This window comes from Lycium barbarum, chromosome 10 (assembly GCF_019175385.1).
Source record: "Lycium barbarum isolate Lr01 chromosome 10, ASM1917538v2, whole genome shotgun sequence".
NCBI lineage: Eukaryota > Viridiplantae > Streptophyta > Magnoliopsida > Solanales > Solanaceae > Lycium > Lycium barbarum.
Window position 1 is genome coordinate 117,928,020 of NC_083346.1, and position 14,066 is coordinate 117,942,085.

General features: G+C 35.7%; 1 protein-coding gene across 2 annotated transcripts; it reads left to right on the plus strand.

Moving 5' to 3' along the window:
• Positions 1–350: 350 nt before the first annotated feature.
• Positions 351–9,249, plus strand: LOC132613710 (transcription initiation factor TFIID subunit 15). Of its 2 annotated transcripts, none has more exons than XM_060327896.1 (8): positions 351–505; positions 3,771–3,939; positions 4,080–4,444; positions 4,573–4,770; positions 6,850–6,933; positions 7,732–7,813; positions 7,911–8,040; positions 8,781–9,249. In XM_060327896.1, exons 2-8 carry the CDS (start codon positions 3,820–3,822, stop codon positions 8,984–8,986), a joined length of 1,185 nt encoding a protein of 394 aa, XP_060183879.1. In that variant the 5' UTR covers positions 351–505; positions 3,771–3,819; the 3' UTR covers positions 8,987–9,249. The 2 variants fall into 2 exon arrangements, with proteins under 2 accessions (XP_060183879.1, XP_060183880.1); XM_060327897.1 differs by having other exon boundaries at positions 4,576–4,770.
• Positions 9,250–14,066: the final 4,817 nt, after the last annotated feature.

A 14,066-nucleotide genomic window follows, 5' to 3' on the forward strand; every position in this document is an offset into this window, starting at 1 on the left:
ATTGCGCTGGCGAGCCTTATCGGGGATGAGCTTTCTTCGCCAGTTATATTTCTCTCTTTTTTTTCTCTCCACTCTGGCGATAAGAATATTGGCCAACGCTTGTCTTTAGTTTGAGCTCAAGGGATATTTTAGGACATTATCTTAAAATAGATTTTTTTTTTTTTCTTGCCCACACCATGTCTTTTACCCTTTGGCTTTTGAACTTGAAGTTTTGCGGGGCAAGCGAGGTCCAAAATTCAAGACCACCATTTTCAAAGGTCATTCGTGTAATTTCGTGACTTAAATAGGGGCCCTAAAACGGACCAACCCAATGGGTTTTGAACTCACAAGGCCCAAATCTCTCATAACGGGTCGAATATAGACCAACCCAAACACCCTAATTACCTATTGATTTATGCCCCCAACTTCAATTATACATCAAAAGTTAGCATCACTCTCCCATCAACGGCGAAATTGTTCTCTCAATCTCTCTCTTTCCGGTAGATCTCTCCGGCGAAATCGAGTTGTAAGTTCCGATCCTTTCATATTAATAGAAACCCTAAATCCCATTTTCAATTGATTTGCAATGCTTCGATTGCGATTTGAATAGTTCATTGTGGTTCGTACTGGAATGGATATACTAATTGCTTTCTAGTGGCTACGAAATTTCAAATTGATGTTTTTACTCAACGTGAATAGGATAAGAAAGCCTATGGTTTAATAACATTTTTATTGTTTGGTTTGACTGAATGAATAACATGTAAGTTTACTAAGATACCCTTAATTACAAATATGTATATTTTAAAAATAAGTAGGTGGTGGGTGGGGGTGGTCATTGGGTGGGTGGTGGAGGGATTGGTGGTTGTGGGGTGGGGGTAGTGGGTGGTGGTGTGTTAGGGTGGGGGTGAGTGGTTGTGGGTGGTGGTGAGGGGGGTAGTGGGTGGGGGTGGGGGGTGGTGAGGGGGGTAGTGGGTGGGGGTGGGGGGTGGTGAGGGCTAGTTCACTATATTGTGGGGTTTGGTAAAATTCATTAAAAAGGGGAATTACAGTTCTCAACTCTGTCTCCGTGCTGTCCAAAAATCCAATTTGCATCGAGCTATCTGACATATGAACCCGACAACAAATTAAAAGAAAAAATTGTAAACATCTATGCTTTATAATAGAAATGTGATCTATTTTAACTTTAAATCACTTTTTTGTTCCCCTTGAGCAGAATAGTCTAGAAAATGCAAAAAGGAGCCATTGATGTCTTTCGTATAATAGAAACCCTAATCCCATTTAAAATGATTTGCAATGTTTCGTGTGTACTCTCACTGCATAACATATCCTTGATTTCGATTTGTATAATTCTTTGTTGTTTGTACTGGAATGGACATACTAATTGCTTTCTAATGGCTCCAAAATTTCAAATAGGATAAGAAAGCTGTAAAGATGATATTTTTTTTTTCACTATGTTATGGGTTTTCAGCTCCTTTTTGATAAGGTAGGGTATATTTCATTAAAAAGAGTACAAAAAAGAAAAAGAAAAATGTGTCAAGCTATCGGACATTTGAACCCTACACCAAAAGATAATTTGTAATCTTTACGGCGTTCTTATCCTATTCATTTTGTTGAATGAGATTGTTATTCCTTGATGTCTCTCATGAGATAGAAACTCTAATCCCATTTTTAAATGATTTGCATTGCTTTGTGTATACTCTCACTACATAACAAACTCTCCACTGCGATTTGAATAGTTCTTTGTGGTTTGTACTGGAATGGGCATACTATTTGTTTTTTAATGGCTCTGAAATTCTGGTTATTCTAATCTGCCTTTCCGTTCCGTATTAGTAATGAATTCGCGAATAGCTGTCTTTACACGAAATGAATAAGAGAAGAAAGCCGTAAAGATTATAAATTTTTCACGATATTGTTTGTTTTCAGCTCCTTTTGGATAAGGTAAGGTAAATTTTATTAAAGAAGTACCAAGAAAGTACTGTAAAGATTACAAAAAAGGGGATTACAGTTCTCAACTCCATCTCCTTTGCTGTCAAAAAATTCAAATTGCGTCAAGCTATCTGACATACGAACCCTATGATAAAAGTATAAAAAAAATTGTAAACACTAGGCTTTATGGTAGATATGTGATCTATTTTAATTTTTAACTTCAAAGCACCTCTTGTTCCCGTCAATCCAAATAGTTTAGAAAATGCATAAAGGATAAGTCTTCCGAAGTGTCTTCAATCGTTTGGATATCCTCTGTCCCTGCCGGTGCATAATTTGATAAATAAGTGGGTATATTAATAACAAAGCATCCAGAAGATGCATGATATACAAAAGTGGGAAGCGTCAGCTCTAGAAAGGGCAAAAATAAAACCTATCATAATACAATAGAGCCCCTGCTCTTTACATCTCCTCGCGTAACCCAACAGACTCCAATCAGATTGAGAAATGACTTAACTAGAAAGACTTGATTGCAATGAAGAAATAGGTGTCTGCTGTTTTCCTGGTAACATTCAGAGATGAAACATTTACTGCATAAGGACACACCTTTTCGTTGAAGATTGTCCTGAATACACACCTTCCTGGTTGCCACCCTACCAAGACAAGACACCTTGGGGGGTACGTTTGATTTCCAATTAATCTTTTAAGTCCAATCCATATCCCAATCATGAGATTGCTTTTGAAGTAGATCATAGCAACTCTTTACAGTAAAGCCTCCTCTTGCTAGCCAGCCACTTCAATGAATCAATATTAATATCATTTGGAGATAGACTGTAGAACCTCTTTAAGGGACTACACCCATCACTCTCCCAATCATCAAGGTTTCTTCTAAGTTGTAATGCCATCCAGTATTCGGGCAACAATCAGCTATCAGGCACTTTCTATTTATAGCCAAACTATACAAAGTAGGGAACTCATTTTTTGGTATCCCATATCCAACTAATGATTCGGCCAGCATCACATGCTTTTGCTGTTCCCTCCAATAATGAAAATATGCTTCCAAATGGGTGCTTATAGTAGTCACCAGTGTCATTTTAGGAGTCCACTGGTCTTCCTTTCCATATATGGTATTGATACCTTCTTTCATCTTTGAGTCTCCAAAACCATTTGATTAGTAAGCTTTTCTTTTGAAGCGAGTTGTTCTGGTTGTGTGCATGTTATTGGCAATATTTGGCATGTCTTGGAGCATGGCAAAATCCATTTTTGAGCTATTGCAATGCTGGAACAAGGAGGGTTGTAAAAGAAATCACAAAAGACTTGGAATGCCATTCCTCAAGCCATTTGAAGGACTATATGGCTTGAAAGATATAGCAGAATTTATGAAGATAATAGAAGAAACATGCATAGCCTTAAACAAAGACGTATATTTTTTCTAGTTTTTTAGTGCAACCTGGTTGTGAACATGAGGTACTCCTAGAAAGTACTGTATGTTACACAAGCTTTTAGCCCATTGACCTGGAATCCTGTACTTATAAAGGACCATAACCACTTAGCTCTTTTCATAATGTGAATACAAGATTACAGTAAGAAAAAGTTAAGTAGGTCCCAGCCTTTCGGAAAATTTTCCACAAAGTGGCATCGTTGTAATTGTGTTCTCGCCCCGCCAACCAAAAATTTGCTTTGTCCCACCCCACACCCTTACCTTATATCAGTTTTTTTTTTCTCTAGTTGTCCCTTGATTTGTGCTGGTTTGGTCCTTTGACTTGCACATACTCTGGTGCTTTCTCAGTTTATAATTATTGCCTGTAGTTTGTATTGAGGACAGGGAAACTGTAGCAGGACTAATACTAGATTGTTGCTTTACGCAGCTCTTGGTGTTTCTATAGTTTCTTTGTATTTCATGAAATTGGAGCATAAATGGCGAGCTATTCAGGGAAAGGATCTCCTCTAAATGGTTCTGTGTATGTCTGTAACTTGCCCCCTGGTACAGATGAAGATATGCTAGCTGAATATTTTGGCACGATAGGGGTGCTAAAGGTATGGTTGGGAACAGGTACTTCAAATTATGTTTCAGAACGTTTGTTATATGCTCTCTCCCCCTGCCCCCTACTCTGCTTTGAGCAAGCTTTCGTTTTTTGTTTTTGTCTTCTAAGGAATTGTTTTGCTTCATGTTGTAGAAAGACAAACGAAGTGGTAGGCCTAAGATATGGTTGTACCGTGATAAAGTTACAGATGAGCCCAAAGGCGATGCTACAGTCACTTATGAAGACCCTCATGCTGCATTAGCTGCTGTTGAATGGTTCAATAACAAGGATTTTCATGGTTCAATAATTGGAGTATTTATTGCAGAGTCTAAAAGCAAAGACGAGGCTTCCTATGTCACAGGGAATCAAATTAGTGAACCTACTCTGGACAGTGGTCTCAGTGTGCTGGATGAAGGCCCCAATGATATAGATGGAGGTGGCGGAAGAGGTAGGGGTAGGGGTGATGCTTCTGCAAAGGCATGGCAACAAGATGGTGACTGGTTGTGTCCGAATACAAGGTCTGTGATGTGATTATTGGTGAGCAGCTCTTTCATGCTCTACTGTATCTTTTTTCAATCATCTGTTTGTACCTGGAGTAGTCCAGTACATTCTTGTGCTTACAGTTTTTTGTAATTTATGTTTGCAGCAGTTGCTCTAATGTTAACTTTGCATTTCGTGGAGTTTGCAACCGTTGTGGAACTGCTAGACCGGCGGGTGCTGGTGGCGGTGGGGCGGGAGCTGCTGGTCGTGGTAGAGGACGTGGTAGCCAGGACCCAGGAGCTCCTGCTCGTGCTGTTGGTGGTCCTCCAGGCCTCTTTGGTCCAAATGATTGGAATTGTCCGATGTAAGAATCTTCATTTTCACTTTGCAACTTATTTTATTGAAAGATGATATAACTTTTTGCCGATAAACTTTCTGAGCATAATCAGACTTTGCATTCTCTCCATTGCACTCATCTTAAAGTCAGTTAGTCTTTGCATATCTGATCGTTTCTTTGTTAAGATTTTGTGTTCTCGCATAATGCCGTGCTAGTTAGCTATAGCAAACAGTATACAGTAGGTTTTTGATGTACTTCTTCTCTTTTCTTGATAAGTGACTTACCAGTACCTTCAACAACTACAGTGGCTTTACTTGGATGTTGGGTTCCTACCCTAGATTATGATGTCAGATTTTTCTTTTTTTTTTTTTTAAAAAAAGGTTTTGGTAACGACAACTTGTATTCACTGTAAAATTCAGCTTCAATGGAAGCTGAATTGTAATCTTTACAGCAAAGTATAAGGCGCACCCAACACAAATGTACACTCACACTTTTCCTATTAATCTACTAGGTCTCCTATCACCCCCCCCCCCCCCCCCACCCACACACACATCTTGTTTACACCAAAAATAAAAGAGATTTAGACAATTCATCCTAATTTTTTGGGTAGACCTGCTAGTGTCCTAAAAAATTCTAGAGTTCCTTTCCTTCTATATCATCCACCAAACACAAGCTGGGATGATCTGCCATCAGTCTTCTTCTCCACCTCTCTATGACTCAAATAAAAGTAATAGCTGGAGGGTTGTAGTCAGGGACTTGGTTTTGGCGTTCTTTTGTTTTAGGGTGTACGGGTTGGTGTGGTTTTTTGCCCCGAATTTGTTACTAAAACCTTTTTTTAGACTGAAGAAACAAAACCCATCTGAGAAACTTTAGGAATTGTTAACATTGTGTTCATATTTTGGTTCACTTTAGTTGTTTTAGGTAACTTTTAATCTCCAAGTGTTTCATTGTATTTGAGAGAGGTTCCAAGGTATAACCTTAAAAAGACTAATAAAGCTAGCAGATAGAAGTTGTGCGCTGTTCAAGATAAAACAAACCCAGTGATTCTATTTTTGTACTTTTTCTTTTTAACTCTTTATTATATGGGAATAATTGCTTTGTTTCTTTCAATTTAACACATTATAGCCTTCGAACATGGAAAGATATCCCCAAGCACCGAAGGGTCGTGACCTAGCGATTGATGAAGTGGATGAAAAACATGGGATATCAGGGTTCCAATTTGAGCAGTACAAAAATTGCTTGGTGATTACTCGTTGCTTAATCTTGGTGGACAGAGTTACCTGGTGCCCGTGCTAGTGGAATGCTGGTGAGATAGTAGAGGTGGACGCATGCTGGTCTGGACACCATTGTTGAAAAAAGAGGGAAAGACATCCCCGATACAATCATTTCCTGGGGTTTTATTGATTTAGTAATCTCAGATTTATATAGGAAACGCTAATGGTCACACGAAAAGAGTATTTTTTGTTTTTATCATTAATTTCGGTGTGTCCTCCTTGGCCAAAACCTATCAATTATTGCAAGAGTGGGGTTTGCTGTGTCCTTAATCAAAGGAATGGAGAAGAGAAAAGTAATGAGAAACTTTTCTACGATTGTAGGGGGCAGAAGTGGTGCGCTGTTATATCCTACCTCTCTTTTAGGCTTCCCTCTTCTCTTTTGGGGCTTTAGGGAAAGGACGTATCCTAGAGAGCAGCAGGATCGTCTCACCTAACATTTTTTGTACTGCTCAAATTTGAACCCATGTCTCAAAGAAAATCAATTTCTTATAATGTAATGGATATTTGTTCTTGTGTATTTCTTGTTTGTGTTTAAAATGATACATAGGGAATCCGGTTGGAGGGTTAAATGGAACATGGTTGAGATGGAGTGCCAAAATGAAAATTGGGGGCAAGTTAAGAGGGGCTGTCTATGTAGTTGGCCTTCTTTTTATTTTGAGAAAGGTAAACAATATGACCATTAGGATCGTAGTCATTCTGAATTGAGCATTAGTGTCCAATATCATTTTAACTAACGTGCAATGAAATGTTTTATTGTTATCTACTGGCATTTATTATGTTGCCTTTTTTTGATATGTTGACATTTACTATTTGTCTTTGACCTATTGTTCAGGTGTGGCAACATTAACTGGGCTAAGAGGAACAAGTGTAACATATGCAACACCAACAAACCTGGGCATAATGAGGGTGGTGTGAGGTATGATTCACAGGATGCAGCATTGAATGCTTTACTTAGATTTCTAAACAGTGCTGCTGTTGTTTCTTGTTACCTTCTAAACAAAAGGAAGTGCTGCTGTTGTTTTCTAAGAAGCCCCCCCCCCCCCCCCCCCCCCCGCGCCCCCTTTTCCTTTCTTCTTGTTCTGCAACAATAGGAAGGAAAATGTTGCATACTTGCATTCCTAGCAACAAATAAAAAAATTTGTTGCATTCCTAGCAACTGGAATAGGAACAGAGGTGCACAAGATATGATGCTATGCAGCCTTAACTTGATGTTGATGGTTGGCGGTATTGGAGCTACTGGTGATTTTGACTATTGTGCTACATGAGTGTTATCTGAGGAAATGTTCCTTATTCCGGATCTTATATATGGGATGTGCTTATCAAGACCAGTAGAGCTTCGTTATAGGCTTGTAACTGCAAATTGATTGTTTATGTCAATCTTTAGTCTTATAATCTTTGAAAACGGGAAAAAAACATCCCCAGCCACCCCCACCACCCCCCAACTACTGACATATATATTTTTTTTAATATGATTTAGCATTGCTTTTATGTGCTAGTAAGTGTGTAATATATAACTCCTAAAACCTCGTGCACTAATATGAAAATTATTATATATATGGAAATGATTTCATACAGTTTAATTTGATGTCATTCATAATGTTTGTGCCTATAATCTGATGGCATGTTTGGTGATTGAGATGGTAATGAATCCTAAACTCGTTATAATTTCACATTTTAGGTATTAACTATGATTTGCTTTTATTGTAATCGTCAGAGGAGGACGTGCGGGAGGTTATAAAGAACTCGATGAAGAAGAAATAGAGGAGACTAGACGTCGAAGGAGAGAGGCTGAAGAAGTAAGAGTAAAATTGCAGAAAGTGTATGAGTTCTATAGCTTATCCTGGGTGTCATTCTGCTTCTGACTTTCTGGTGAAATCTTCATCTCAATCACAGGATGATGGTGAAATGTATGACGAGTTTGGAAATCTGAAGAAGAAGTTCCGCGCTAAAATGCAGCGAGCAGAAGCATCGCAGAGCCTCCCCCCTGGAGTAGGACGTGCTGGCTGGGAAGCTGAGGAAATAGGTAAAGACAATAGTTTTGTTGTCCATAATGCAAGATTTAGGGTCTGTTTGCTATGGAGGAAAATGTTTTCCAATTTCAATATTTTTGGAAAACTTTTTCTCTAGGAAAAAAAGTTCCTAAAAAATGAGGAAAATGACTTTCCTAGTGGAAGTAAGGAAGTTCCACAAGTGGCATTCCAAGTAAGGAAGTTCCACAAGTGACATTCCTCATTGATTGTGTCTTCCCCAACACACCTTATCTTCACCCCCACTCCCGTAGCCCCCATCTCCACCACCCAACACCCCCATTTTTCATAGTTTTTGTTTAGATTATATACAAATGCGTTTAGGATAATATTTTTTGTTTATGTACCGAACAGAATAAAACAAAAAACCCGCTTATTTTCCTGGAAAACATTTTCCATCCAACCGGACACACCCTCAAGGTTCTTCATGTTCTCTATGTTTCCTCCCAGCTTGTAGTGTATCAACCAGATTCCATAATATTCTAGGTGCTTCAGCAATCTGTATTTGCTGGAGTTTAGTAGTTCTATGCGTTTTTCTTAATTTCTCTTAGTGGATTGAACTGTTTTATCTTGTATCTGCAAGATTGCTTGGGTTGATCCTTGCCAGTTTTGGGATTGATCAGCCGTTTTAGCTCTGAGCCTTAGAAGATTCCATAACAGAGTGCTCAGTATGCTTATGAAGCGTACTTGATCGAAGACCAAATTGTTCCTGACCGATCACTCTTTAATTTGACAGGTGTGTCTGAGCGAGATAGAAAGGAAAGAAGTAGAGACAGATCAAGAGATTATGATGATAGGGAGAGAGCTAGGCACCGAAGCAGAAGCAGAGAGAGGGATCGGGGAAGAGATAGAGACCGCTCCTACGACTATGATCGAGACAGAGAATATGGTCGTGACCGTGACCGTGACCGTGACCGTGAGCGGAGCAGGTACCGTTATTGAAGATTGCGTCTGACCCTTCCATCAAAATAGTGCCCATTTTTGGTATTCGTTAAACTTTGCCTCATGTTTATATGGGCTACTACTAGTATGGCACCTTGTTAAGGTTTTGCTTCACCTTTGTCAAATTCATATGCTATTCGACTTAATTTTGATAATCTTTTTCAAACTCATATGTTGAATATTTGACGTGCATTTCAACTGCGCTTTTCTCTTTTTTGTACGTCACTTGTTTCTAAGGAGGCTATCATATTTTTTCTTCTTCATTGTGTATCTTTTAATTTCTTTCCATGGTTGAACTGCTCAAAGGATCACTAAACTATAAAATTCTCATTATCTTTCAATGCAATAAAAAATGTTCCATGTATTGCAGAAGGGATCACTAAACTATAAAATTCTCATTATCTTTCAATGCAATAAAAAATGCAATAAGTATGTTGGTAACTATGACTGTCTCAGGTTCATATCTTAATGTAGGTGAAGATATTAGGTGATCTTTTTCCATATATGTTCAAGTTTTGGTGGACAGAGTAGCACTCTCCATCTTAAAAAGTATAGAAATGTAAGTATCAAAGTGGTGATAATTTGAGTCTCAACTCGGCCTTTCTTTAAATTCTTACAAATTTACATAAAACTATACACAAGTTTTATAAGTCAGACAATACAAGATCAACAATTTTATTCAACTCTAGAAATAGTAAACGATGTCATCTTATATGAGACAAGTAGTAGTATATGTATTTTCTTTTAACAATAATATCATCCTTTGATGTATTTAGGTGTCGTTTAGTTTGACTCGTATATCTTCTTTTGTGTTTGATTGCAAAGCAGGAAATTGTATTGACCTTGGTGTTAGTTTTTTATTTTTATTATGTTTTTTTTTTTTTTTTTGGTTCATAGCTAACACATCCATTTTTGGGTGCTTTTAAAGAAGTGTGGTATTAGTTATATGTCTTTTCCCATGTTAGACATCCCAATATCATCATCCTAAAAACTACAAACCGACCATTGATCCAATAATCTCCAAACGATAACATCTCTAATATTGTTCATTAATGCAAATTGTAAGTTCACAAGAAATAAAATGACATTGTTTACTTACATTAATGAAATTAAATAACTTCAATATTTATAAGATCTCAAATCATAGGGGGTGTCTTGTGACATTATTTTGTGATTTTCTTAGAGGGGCCCTAGATCACATGTCGAACAAGTGTTATGCCACATAAATACAAAAGTGAAGGCAATCAAAGACGATTAAAACGACAAGAAAATTCTCCATTTTAATTAATTGATAGCTATATATATCCTATAGCATTTCTTTGACTTCCAGAGTTTGTCCCCTACATGAGACAATTTCTCTACCTATTCAATTAGTATATATTCTTTGTACCAACTGCTTTTTTCTTTTTTCATATTGTATTTATTTTTCCTATTTCTCTTAGCTTGTTTGCTAAGTTTTTGGGAAGTTTAAAAGTTATTAAATTAAAAAAAAATGTTTATTTCAGAGAACCGAGGTGTATGGTTAAAGTTTTTAGGAAAAAATAAGTGCATTTGAGTAGTATTAGAAGTTGTTTTTTAGAAGCTGAAAAAATAACTTCTCTCCAGAAGCACTTTTGAATGAATTCTTGGCCAAACAAAATACTGCTCTAATATTGATAAAGTGTTTTTCAAATTGATTAGTCAAACGCATTGTTATTTTCCAAAAACATTTTTTCAAAAGGTACTTCTAATAAAACTTACTTTTCAAATTTGGAAAATTGACTAAACAAACTATTATAGGAAATTCTTTTCTTTACGTTTAATATTGGACGTAACTTATTAATAAATATTGCTTCTGCCTCCGAAAAAAAGGAAAAAGGAAGACAAAACTCGTTGCGAGAACGATAAAACATCAATTTTTGCCATGAGTTCTGATATTTATTCCTTATGTTTTTTTTTTTAAAAAAAAAAAAACTACATTCACATATGTAGAAATTACATAAAAAAAAAGTAGTCAATCACATCATTTATATAATTAAAAAGATTTACAAAGATGTTGAAAATTTGGAATGGAACATATTGCAGAATAAATAAAATAGAGGAAATATGAAGAACTTTTATCATTTACTTCAATATATTTCCTTCGGACCTTTCCTCTTGTATAATTCACATCATTGGATTTGTGGACCTAAAAAAATCTATAGCTACTAAACTTTATGGCTTGTCAGTCGTAAACATCGTAATTTCACGTAAAATCAGTACAAATAATCCCATCTTCGTTTTCTAACTTATCATAATATATGTTTTGACTTTGTGGAACCTACTACGAGTGCCACACGTGAAATTTTTGTCGGTTGTCCCTTTCCGAAGTAACTGTTTAATCAATGATACTCTTTTTGTTTCTTTTTCAATTTATGAATCTTTTAGATCACAATCAATTTTGAACAAATTTACTATCTTATGAGTAGATGTTATATCGTAGTCTAAAATTTTGTAAATTATTACAAACATTAGACGACAATCTAATATTTATTTATAAGGTTGAACAATATATGCACAAATATTAAACTTGAGTCTAATGTCGTCCGGAAGGATAAAGCCTACTATTATATTTGCATAAATTTTAAAATATAATCAAAATATAAATAACACTTAAAAGAAATATTTGCATAAGTCATCCACTAACTTCGAGCCACCAACACAGTAGAGTAATAAAGGGTGGCATGTACGTTGACATTATTTAGTTATGTTTGTCTTTTGATCCTTGTATTATCTAACAATGAGGAGATTAAAAAATTATGTGAACTTTATAATTTGAAGAAACCAAAATTAGAGTAAATTTTGTGCTTACAATATTTGTCGGTATTTAAAAAAGGAGACGGAATTCATATATTAACATAAAAAGAATCAAAGAGTTAACGGCTTACTATTTTGGAATTATAAACTTGACAGTAGAATTTTGAATTATAATTTTTTACTTAACCCAACTACAATAAGACCACAAGGAAATTTTGAAAACCCAAGATTTCTTAACTTATTTTATTGGCTATTGCATGTATCAAAATTGCTAGTGATTACACATAGTTTATATTAAGTAAATAATGTAGACTAAAATCAGTCATAGAATACTATATTTGATCTTGGAAATGATGTTAGGACTGAAGTATTTTTGTTGAGGTGTGTTACAAGATAAGAGGCTCAAATTCCTTTTTTTTTTTTTTTTTCCCCTTTATCTTCAACTTTGACAGTCCCTAATTTCAAAATCACAGTCCCTAATCTCGAATTCTATAATTTTTAAATAAAAATAATTATACCTCAATCTCAAACAAGTTTCACTAATCATATCGTTGAATTTAAGCTCATTTTTATCAATATTACATATAATTTTTTTTTTATAAAAACACATTGGAAATTCTCTATATTTCCTTACATTACTTACATATAATTAAATCTCTGACAAGATTTAGAAACTTCTAGAGAACATAAGACATAGAGTTAACTTGTACTAGCATTACTTATAACCTATAGACAAAGACAGAGCTAGTTTGAAGAAAGAGGGTTTAATTATTTCTTGAAAAATCTTATTGTGAAAATAGGGTAATTTCTTTTTGTACATAGGCTGTTGAATCTATTTGACACAAGAAATTTTTTCCAGTAAAGTAACAAAAAATATTAAAAAATATCTTAAATTAGGACTTGGCCATTGTACTAATAGGAAAATACACATGACTAAGGGATTGAATCAATCATATCTGAGGTGCAGTATTATTATATAAGATGAAAATGTGTGTTCACACAACACAGACAAAAATACCATGTATATTTATGCATTAAAATCCACAGACATATAGAATAATTAAAAGAGGAAAAAAAAAATCGTAGGGACAGTAGAATCAATTACTCAATGTATTTGCTGCCATAAAGTACAGAAACTGAACTCGTGATGTTGCTAAAAATCATAACACGTACCCACCTTTTCTTCTTATAAGCTTTCCACTGTGCGCCCATACCATCCCAACCTCCAAACATGCGCAAACAACCTAAACCCTAAACCCTTAGCGGAGGCATAATTTTAACAAAAGGAATTCAAAAATATAAAGAAGCAGACAAAAGAAGAAGTCAAGGGGATTCAACGTTTACCATATATACATAAAAAATAATTTTCACTTTGTATATACAGAGTCCGGAACCAAAATGACCCTAAAAATAATATTTTGAACCAAAATACCCCAACAACAAAAAAAATGTTACCAAAGTACCTTTAACGCAGTAATTTACTGCGCTAAAGCAGTTAACGGGGATTGTTCCGTCAACTGCTATAGCGCAGTAATTTACTGCGCTAAAGGTACTTTGGTAACATTTTTTTTTTTGGTTAACCCTTCTTCCATTACACTTTTTAACGTACTTTGATCATAGATTAATCATGCTTCGGGACCCCGAAACTTCAATATGTTATATAGAATCCTACTTATTTTTGTGCGAATAATAAGGTAGGATCAATACATCAAGTATACACAAAAGCTCGGATGGCCGTTTTAGTGGTTGAAAAGTGCTCGAACGCCATTTTCGTTTGAAGGCTCGGTGTCATTAGCTTAGTTCTTCACGAATACTCAAACTTGTTCATTAATAATTAATCAAAAGTTAGTCAAAATGACAACATTCATACAAAAAAAAAACTTAATTAAATTGCATCATTCATAACCTTGAGTAGATAAAAATATTTAACATACTAATATTCTTCAAAATAACAGCATCATCATAAATTAAACTTAAAACTAAAATCACAACATTCTTAATCATCATCAGAGTACAAGTCCTCAATATCGTCCTCAGAAAAATATTGGCGGTTTCTTAAGACACATCTTTTTTCAGTAACAGTTAGTTCTCTACCGGTTGATGATACTTGTTCTTCGGCCAACTTTAGCATGTAAAATCTACATCGTCTTGCCAGCATTCTGTTGTTTTCTTTTCTAATCCTTTGCACGGCAAGCTCGCAAGTTTCTGGACCTACTTGAGGCATGGTTAAGGAGTACCTTGTTGGGATTGGAGCGATCAGATTTTCCAAGTCACGAACAAGATGTTCTGATTCGGCAAGCCGATG